Source organism: Solanum stenotomum, chromosome 6, assembly GCF_019186545.1.
Source record: "Solanum stenotomum isolate F172 chromosome 6, ASM1918654v1, whole genome shotgun sequence".
Lineage (NCBI taxonomy): Eukaryota > Viridiplantae > Streptophyta > Magnoliopsida > Solanales > Solanaceae > Solanum > Solanum stenotomum.
In genome coordinates this window covers 1,807,044-1,817,473 of record NC_064287.1, presented here as the reverse complement: position 1 = coordinate 1,817,473, position 10,430 = coordinate 1,807,044, and the positions used below count along the sequence as shown (strand labels likewise).

Here is a 10,430-nt window from a genome sequence, read left to right as displayed (position 1 = left end):
TTCTAAATTGAAATTAATGTTTTTAAGTGATTAATTTATTAAGATAACAATTGTTTACTCTCAAATAATTCAAGTGAGAAAATAGAAAAAATGAGCACAAAATTATTCTTCTCCTAACTAGTTAGAAGGCCATAAAAATATAATATTGTCCGGCAATTATCTACCTTGACGATTACATAAAATAGAAAATTTCATAATAATGCAAGGGTATAATTGGAAAGAAGCTTTTTGTAGAGTTTTAATTCAAACACAAGATGAGGTCAGAAGCAATTAACCAAACACTCGATAAAAAATACACCCTGCACTACTAATCCTTGCACTACTAATCCTTGCATTACTAATCCTTGTGTTACTAATCCCTGCATTATTTATTTTTCTACCAAACAACCCCTTAAAGTGTTTAACTTTTTAACAAACTTACAACAACAACATACTTAATGTAATCTCCCAATTGGACTCCGGGGAGGATGGTGTGTACGCATGCAAACCTTACCCCTACCTTGTAAAGGTAGAGAGATTGTTTCTGAAAGACCGTCGGCAAACTGAAAAGGACTAAAATTGTTCAATACTTAAGGGACTATTTTGAACCTACCCTCAAACATAAGGGATCATTTTTTTAATCATTTTCTCCATTGTCTACACTCTTTATATAGTTGTGACTATGTTATTATTAACAAAACACGGAAAAAACATACAAAGCTCTAAAGCCATGGCTAATAGAGTTGAAAACAAACTCCATATAGTCATGTTCCCTTGGGTAGCTTTTGGTCATATTATACCATATCTTGAACTTTCCAAATTAATAGCTCAAAAAGGTCACAAAATTTCCTTCATTTCTACCCCAAGAAACATCGACAGACTCCCAAAACTCCCACTTGAATATTCCACATCAATAACCTTGGTGAAAATCCCTCTTCCTCATGTTGATGGATTACCAGAAAATGCAGAAGCAACTATGGATATTCACACTAAAGATATTGTCTATCTCAAAAAAGCCTTAGATGGAATGGAACTTGAATTAACAAGTTTCTTGGAGAAAACTTCTCCTGATTGGGTTATTCATGATTTTGCACCTTATTGGTTAGCACCAATCACAACTAGGTTAAGGATTTCTAGGGGATTTTTTCGAGTTATTAACGCTTGGTTTTTGGCTTTTTGGGGATCTACAGACATGATGCTCACTGGCTCTAGTAATCCACCACCAACACCAGAGGATTTCATGGTGACACCTAAATGGATACCGTTTGAAACTAAGGTGGCTTTTCGTCACCATGAAGCTAAGTGGGTAGTCGATGCCATGCAGAAGAACGTGTCTGGTGTGTCAGACATATATCGTTCTGGGGCTACGATAAAGGATGTTGACGTAGTTATTATACGTCAGTGTTGTGAGTTTGAAGGTCAGTGGTTGAAGTTACTAGAGGATCTTCACCATAGGCCTATAGTTCCGGTGGGATTAATGCCACCTTCATTGGACAATAGTGACAACAATGGAACTTGGACATGCATCAAAGAATGGCTAGATGGACATAACAAAGGGTCGGTAGTTTACGTAGCGTTAGGGAGTGAAGTCACTATTGGTCAGAGTGAAATCAACGAGTTGGCCTACGGGTTGGAGTTGTCTAGGGTACCGTTCTTCTGGGCTCTGAGGAAGCGATCTAACTCAGGACACATGGATTACGTTGAGCTGCCTGATGGGTTTGAGGACAGAATACATGGTCGAGGTATAGTATGGAAGAGTTGGGTACCTCAGTTGAAGATACTAAGTCACGTGTCAGTTGGTGGATTCTTGACTCATTGTGGATGGAGCTCGCTAATAGAAGGGTTAATGTTTGGTCACCCGTTGATTATGTTGCCATTTTTGGTTGATCAAGGTTTGAATGCAAGAATCCTAGAGGATAAGGAGATTGGTATAGAAATACCAAGAAATGAAGAGGATGGTTCATACACAAGGGACTCTGTATCCAGTTCAGTGAAGTTGGTAATGGTTGAAAAAGATGGAAGGAAAATTAGAGAGAAAGCAAAAGATATCAGTTCAATATTTGGGAATAGAAGGCTACATGATAAGTATATAGAAGATCTAATTCAGTTCTTGGAAGATCATAGAAAAATGGCCAATGGGGCATAGTTCCTAGAAATCTATGTAATCAAAACAAAATAAATAAAATTACACAAATAATACATTTCTAGAGGAACAAAGCCGAATGACAACGGAATATGGTACACACCTGATCGCAGCAGCCATCCTGATGAAAAAATGTACAATGCCTACTTAAATTTTCTTTCAGCAATCATTCTGTGTATAAATAATTTAGCTAAACAATGTAAAAAAGCAGTTCATAAGAGTGACAAGAAAACAGCTTTGTTAAGAACCCATCTACTGCTAATTCAATACTTACTAGCCATTGGTACAATACTATTTTTGAGGAGACATTAACTTATTTTCTTCGGAATCATGCTTCATTGTTGAATCTCCACCCATCAATTCCTGGAATCCTTCGACTTTTACGGGGGGAGCCCTGGCCATTCCCATATTCCTGTAAAAAAAAAAATGGAGTATGATAATACATCATATGATGTAGTTAGACGCCTACAACTTCTATTGCATATAATATTACTTACGGTGACTGCACTTGAGGAATTTGAAGAGAAGACATTGGCCTAAACTGATTCGTGTTTTGAGCATAGGTAGATGACATAGCTGCAATTTGCTGCTGACGGAACTGCTGCATCTGCGGCTGTCTCGCAGTCATTGCATTAAAGGCATTGTTGTCCATTGGAAAATCAGTTGGATGTTCAAGCTTGACTTCGACTAAGGGCCTGTCCTTGTCGATGTTCATGTTCATACTCATACCAGGACGAGGTGTTAACTGCTGGCGCCTTCGCAATCTCTCCAGATGCTGCTGTTGCTGAGGAGTCAAATTTTGGGTATTGATCAACTGCTGCTGTTGCTGAGGAGTCAGATTTTGGGAATTGATCAGCTGCTGCTGTTGCTGAGGAGTCACATTTTGGGAATTGATAAGCTGCTGCTGTTGCTGAGGAGTCAGATTTTGGGAATTGATCAACTGCTGCTGTTGCTGAGGAGTCAGGTTTTGGGAATTGATCAGCTGCTGCAGTTGCTGAGGAGTCAGATTTTGGGAACTGATCAGCTGCTGCTGTTGCTGAGGAGTCAGATTTTGAGAATTGATCATCTGCTGTATCTGCTGCATCTGAGGATGCATTCTTAATATCTGCACATAACCCAAGATGTAATTGTAGACTATCTAATAAAAAGCCAGAATATTATCAAGTAAATTTTGAATATGGAATAAAGGTCAAGGTAAATTATCCCACATTTTGTACCAACTCTTATCCCGGATTTGTACAACTCAGCATTAGGCCCCCAGATAGATTTATCAAAGCTACTATCTTGTCCTTGGGGAAGGGAGGATGGATTGTTACAAATAGGGGTGGCAAAACCAACCAAAACCCATGTAATCCGCCAAGTTTTAATGGGTTTGGGCTAGAGTGATTTTGATGATGGGTTTACTCGGATTATGCCCATAACCCCTCACGAATCAGAATCCCAAATGGAACCATGATGATGCCAAACCTTGAACCAGAAAAACCTCAATCTTAACACTTGAAGTTCTACTTTACATCAAGTTTTTTGTCTATAAATAATCATTTTAAAATTTCATTTCATAATAGTTGATTGTACCATTATTTATTTACTTTGGTTTATCCTATAAACTAGTAGTGCTTAAACAAAAACAAAAAGAAAGTGGATGAGTTCCAACTATATATGTACATATAAATTTACTTTTGTATTTTGGTGCGGGGTGGATGAAATAGAGGCTCGCTTTCGAAGTCTTATGTGATAACAAGGTACCACATAAACTTAAATGTAAGTTCTACGGAATTGTGGTTAGACCAACAAGGACGGAATGGCCTCAGTGGTGGGCTAGACGAGGGAACTGAGATGGTTTGGACATAGTAAGGAGGTGCGAGAGGTTGGATATAGTGGGTATATGGAGAGGTAGGCCGAAGTACTATTGGGGAGAGGTGACTAGACAAGACATGGAGCAGCTTCAGCTTACCGAGGACATGATAGGAGGGTTTGGAGGTCACAAATTAGAGTAGAAGGTTAACAGGTAGTTGAACTTTGACTCGCTTCTCGGTGGATTTAGGCTTGGTGGGAGCTTTGTGTCTGTAGTAGTATTAGTTGCATACATGTATTGTATTTTCAGTTATTGCCTATGTTGCTCAGACTCTTCAAAAATGTTGTCACACCCATGTCGGATCCTCCAAACATGCACTATTTCTAGAGTATCCAACACGTACCTATCAATATTTTAGAAGAGTCCAAGCAACATAGGTTACCGTATTATTTCATTGTGTTATGCTTCTTTTCCCTGGATGCTCTGTACTACTCCCCTTATTAATTGACATGTTTACCCCATTGTTGTATTCCCTTTTATCGTAATACTTTGATTTACCACCCTAGTTACAAAAATACCAGTTGATGATGATGTAACAAGACACTTGTGCCCCTAACATGCAAAAGGCTTCAAGCAAAAACGTCTTTCCCCGTGTCTCTTCCGGTCCTAATCCTCTTTTCCTGTTCACTCACTACACTTCTCCATCAGCCCCCAAAATCTCCTCCCTCTCCTAACATTGCAAATCACCTACCGTTTAACCTTTCCCTTACCACCCCCGACCCTTTCTCCTCCAACATCAGCTACAAGATGTAACCCATCCGCCCACAACTTCAGCACCCACTTACTCTTCTACAGTTTCCTTTGTTTTCTTGGGAAAATTCAAGCACAACTTTTTTGCAACTAGTTTTTTTTATTTTTAGAAGGGACTTTTGCAACTAGTTTTCATACACTTCATATTATGTAATTTCTTGTTTCACTAGATATTTTTTACTTTTTGCATTATGTTAAAACTCTATTTTCTTCAAATTTTCCGAAGTTTTTATGTCAGTTTCTTAATAGTTCATTTGTATTCTTTATTTTGTAGTGCATCAATTTTTTTCTTATAGTTTGTCAAATATAAGTGGAAGTTTTTTTTATTGGTGATGCTTTCCTATTCAATATATGGAATTGGATCCCTGAGATGGAAAGTGAATTATGAGAAAAGAAATAGTAAAATTTGTTCCAAGAGTATTTTTGGAACTTAAAATTTAATCCCAGCATCATATTAATCACTAGATGGGACTAGTGATGAAATATCGCTAAATTAATTTTGATAATCGAGATGTCCCCGAGAGCCGATGGCAAATGGTTCAGAACTCGGTGGATAATTGGCTCGTCCCTCTACCCTTCTCCACTTAAATACCAGGCTTTTGTTTGCGACAAGGTTCGAGCCTTTGAGATGTGCCTAACCCACACAATCCTATCTAGTGGAAGGAGATATCCTACCCAGTCCAATCGCATGTAGTCACACGTACTGACTATTAAATAACCCCTAAAATTCAAATGGCTCAGCACATCTTCTTCAGTCTTTCTACTTATTTTGTCCGGTATGATAATTCCACATATAAAAGAAAAAAAAAATTAGAAATAATGCATCTCACTGCAAAGATTGATCTCCTGAAAAAGCTTTTCACTAACCAATACAAAATTGCACATGCAAACCAAACAATTGTATACCTATTACCAAAATTTTATGCCATTTGCAGAAGTGAACAGCATAATAGCAAGAATGACTACATCAATATGACTTGATGGATACCACTGACAACAAATCGACGTACCTGCTGTGACTGTCGAATGGCAGCTGCATGCTGAGGTTGCAACTGTTGTTGGAATCCATGTACTTGTTGCTGAGTTTGTTGCACAACATTCCTAGTATTATCCTTCACAAGTGCCGATAACATCGCAAGATTACTACCAAAACAAGGAAAATGGGTTAGATACTGAAAGGGATAGGGGAGAAATAAACTATTGTTCTTTTATAAGGCAATAGAGAGAGAGTATCAACATTATCAGTTATTTATGTATAAGTATATAGGAGATGCAGAGAAATCAAAACTTCCAAAAGTCATCGTTTTTACAATCTATTTTGCGAGATATAAGGGTATAATTGGTATGACTATTGTGTCATTCACATGGACGAAAACTTCCTAGAATGACGGAGCAAAAAAGGAAAATCCATGAAACAACTCAATAGATTGCATCCGTTTTAGCTAAGTTCAATAACAAGCGAATCATGTATCAGCTCCAAATTCATCCAAAGCATATTCAGGTCTCATACTATAAAGCACAACGGAACGGCAGAAATGAACATCGGACAAAACACAGAAGAGTCTCCTGGAAAGGGATGAGCTTTAACATTTTCACAGAGGAAGAAAGAGTCAACTACTGAGACCATACTTTCATAATGTATATGATTGGATTTGCAACAGACATCAAATACAGACACAACCCCTAAGAGTCGAGGATGAGTTTAAGCAATAATTCTAACACAAGCAATTCCCAATTGAGGTGGGTAAAGCCTACATTGAAATTCTTCCCATCTTGGCAAACTTTTGTACAGAAACCACAATGAATAAGTTATTAGAACAATTACAACTTTCACCTAACTATGAAGATCACTGAATAGATGTTGCTCTGATATCTTAATCATTGCAGATTTCACATACTTCAACAAGCAACAGCTTCATGAGAAATACATAATCCAAAGAGCATAAAATGTGCATGAAAGTGCACAGCTAATCACCAGGAAAGTTTTTTTATTGTTTAATCAGCAGGAACGTTGTTTTTAAAAGAAAATGCAACATTATTTTTTATGTTATTTGGCAAATATGTTACCGCAATTAGGCCTGATTTTCTTGCCTTAATACTTGAAGCCCGATTCTTTTAAGAGGTTAAACCTTGCATTGTAGCATGACAAAACCCAATTTGTCATACTTCATGAAAAAAAAATAGAGAATATAACACAGTGAAGAGAAACAAATCAAACATTTGAAAATATCATAAACAGAGATTATAACAAAGTGAAGAGGAATATATCAAACATTTGAAAATATCATATGAAGAAGTGCACACCAACCTATGTCCATCTGTATGGAGAAACATCTTGAGAAGTTCCATAGCTGAACACTGCTTTCTGTAGCTATCAGAAAGGAGTTTTAAGGTAGAACCTAATTTACGAATATGGCAACTCATGAATTTAGTCAAGACATCTAGTGGAACTTCAGATGAGCCTTCAAAACCCACATTTCCCAGCAATTGTGCCATCACCTTTTGTGATAACTTTAGTGCTTGCATTTCACCCAGACATTTCTTACTCCTCTCTGCACCATTCTTTCCAAGATTTTGATTGCTGCCTTGATCCATGCTAAGGTACTCTGGTCTAATACCAAGCCTCTCAATCATAATAGGACTCTTGGTCATTATTTGGGGTAAAGTATCTAGAACCCCGTTAAACTCCACTTTCTGGTTCTCTTTCAGTTGACTTGTCCGCAGTACTGCACTATCAGGAACACAATTCATGGCAGATATTGTTTCAGGAAAAAATGGATTGTCGTTATCTAAAATTGAGTTTGATTGCAGGTTTGATCCATCATCCAACATGCCAAAACCAATGTTCTGATCTACTTTAAAAGCTACACGCCGTCTCTTATGATTCTCAACAACTTTACGATAAAAGGACATCTGTTCAGGTGTTCGCTTTTCTGCTTCACTGTCACCAAACTGTAACCTATATGATTTACTTGCTTTGTATTTTTCAAAGAACTGGTTATACCATGTTTCAGGTAAATCATCAAGCTTCAACCTCTGAGACATTGCATCAGCTTCTGACTCGCTATATCTTGATCCAGCACCAAAATTTGACTTAGATTGGACCTGAAAAAATGTAAGGAATGTGAGTCATGCTAAATATTAACAAAATCAGAAAAAGCAACCAAACAAAATCATGGATTTTAGATCAATAGCCATCTCCACAGCTACACCTTATTTTCTCCCACACCAACCATACAAAATGAAACATTTATCTACACTCCGCCTTCTAGCGAGCTTTTAAGACTTAAGAGAGAGGTGATACATGTAACAACTAACAACAATAGTACCACCCTTTTCCTGTCTCCCTTCCTTCATGAGTCAAAAAACTATTAATTTCTCTGATTGAAAATTCTCCAGTCACCATTCATACTAACAGTAAGTCATCAAATTCAGAAAAAGTAATCCTGTTCCAGCTGCGGTTTCATACCCCCACGTATCGTGCTTTACATAGTTCTTTCAGCATCTAATAAACTAATATGACCACTAACTTCCTATTGTAGCTACTGTTCTGTTACTATTTGTTGTTTTTGTTACTATCTATTCTATTTCACATACTTCCTATTCTGGACTGGTTTGGACTATTTTTCCCTTGAGCCAAAGGTCAATCAGAAATAACCTCTCTGCCTCTAAGGTAGGAGTAACGTCTACGGCACTCTACCCTCCCCAGACTGGATATGTAATTGTTGTTGTTGTTGTTGTATGAACATTACCTACTAAAGTTAATAAATTCACAAGAAAGCAAGTATTTTTCACCTTAGATAACACAGTGCTTGTACCAGAAACACCTTCACGCTGTTGAGCCTCATCTTGCGAACAGTTGTCAAGTGTAAAATACACATCATCACCATGTAATTGCAAATCTGCAATTGCAAAACAATTAACCTACAAAACTCAAAAAATAATAATTAAAACACACAATGCAATTCAAATGCTTATGAAAGTGCGTACAATTTGGATTGAGCTTCGAAATTACAGAAGCAGTATTAATTGACGACGGCGGTTTATCGGATCGGAGGAAGAGAGAAACAGATGCTTTATCAAACAGGAGAGCACGAACACGAAGCTGTAGGTGAATCTGAACCCTAGTTTTTGCAACGTCTGTTCTCATGAAAGAATCCCAAGTAGAAGGAGAAGAAAGAAGAGGAATGAAATTGGTATATAGTGAATCGCTGAGCCATGAACGCCATACGCCGTGACTCTCCAGTTTCAGAGCTAGCTCGTAACCTCGGCCGTCGTCGCCGAGCAACGCCATTTTTTGGTTTCTCAGTTACGGTTTCGATGGTGATCGGGCCGGGTGGGTTTTGTTGTCGGGTTTTTTGGTTTAGAATGTGAAAAAGGAGAGGAGAAAATGGTCAAAGAAGCTCATTATGTACATTGTCGAAATATAGGAAGGTGTTATTATTTTGATTTTTTAAGAGTTATTAGAGTATAGTTTAGGTGACATAATCTTATACATTAGTTTAGTTTTTATAAATAATATGAGAATGTTAAATTATTTAATTTTGAATTGATATATAAATGAATGAATTGAATTAGCTGTTTTGTTAATAGAAGAAAAGAAGTTATTGCAAGGCTTTTTAGGAAATAGTTGCAAGATTATTTAGAAGTTGCTTGCAATTTGATTGGTTGAGTTATTTACAATCTATTGTTTAAGTTACTTGTAAGTTATTCGATTGCAAGTCTGGAAAAATTAAGATAGGCTTTTTAAGTAGGTTTGTTTGAGTTGTTTGCAATATGTCTATTTGAGTTACTTGTAAGTTATTTGTTTGATTGCAAGTCTGATGAAGTTGTTGTAAGCCTTCTCAAGAAATATTCTTCTAAAATACACTTTTTAAAAGAAGAAATTTCATAAAAATCTATAGTTTAGAGCATAATTATCAGATGTAGCTATATTGTGTCTAATTGTGATTCAAAAGCTATTATCTTGGAGTTGTATATGCTCGTTTTGTATTTGTTCGTTTGGATTTGTTGTATCTATTATATATATTCATTTTGTATTTGTTGGATACATTCTAATTGTCGCTAAATCTAGTTGAACACATATAATTTTATTAGATATATTAGACCCGCACTCAAACAAGATATATTATACACACGTTATGTATGAGCTGTATTAGCACATATAATACACCTCAGTACACATATAATTTTATTAGATATACTGGACTCGCACTCAAACAAGATATATTATACACATGATATGTATGAGCTGTATTAGCACATATACTACACTTTAATACATATACAATTTTATTAGATATACTAGACTCACACTCAAACAAGATATATTATACACACGCTATGTATGAGTTGTATTAGCATATATAATACACTTCAATACAACCCCATAACACCACACATATAATGGGAATGCATACAATATACACTTTATATTTTACATACATATAACACACACTTGTGTATGTCACCATATTTAAGTGTATCATACTTGTATGCTATGAAATACATTTATAACATAACCAAAAATTATCTCAATATAATTATATTCATCACCAAAACAATCACTTGAATATCACTTAATTTGATAGTAAAAACAATATCAACATATATTTGAAAGAAAACGATTACCTATAGAAGATACATTCACTAGGAACGATTTTTACAATGTCATTTAGAGATACATTGATGGAAACAACTTCA

General features: G+C 36.3%; 2 protein-coding genes across 3 annotated transcripts; one reads left to right on the top strand and one right to left on the bottom strand.

Moving 5' to 3' along the window:
• The first annotated feature begins 686 nt into the window (after positions 1–686).
• Positions 687–2,125, top strand: LOC125867225 (putative UDP-rhamnose:rhamnosyltransferase 1). The gene has a single exon (XM_049547650.1). It carries the CDS (start codon positions 710–712, stop codon positions 2,123–2,125), a length of 1,416 nt encoding a protein of 471 aa, XP_049403607.1. The 5' UTR covers positions 687–709.
• A 62-nt stretch (positions 2,126–2,187) lies between these two features.
• On the bottom strand, positions 2,188–9,135 carry LOC125867460 (uncharacterized). 2 transcript variants are annotated; one of them, XM_049547970.1, is made up of 7 exons: positions 8,718–9,135; positions 8,523–8,629; positions 7,036–7,832; positions 5,738–5,870; positions 2,620–3,227; positions 2,397–2,534; positions 2,188–2,293 (listed from the first exon to the last, which is right to left on the bottom strand). In XM_049547970.1, the coding sequence occupies exons 1-6, from the start codon at positions 9,019–9,021 to the stop codon at positions 2,414–2,416; spliced, it is 2,070 nt and encodes a 689-aa protein (XP_049403927.1). In that variant the 5' UTR covers positions 9,022–9,135; the 3' UTR covers positions 2,188–2,293; positions 2,397–2,413. The 2 variants fall into 2 exon arrangements, with proteins under 2 accessions (XP_049403927.1, XP_049403925.1); XM_049547968.1 differs by having other exon boundaries at positions 2,188–2,534.
• Positions 9,136–10,430: the final 1,295 nt, after the last annotated feature.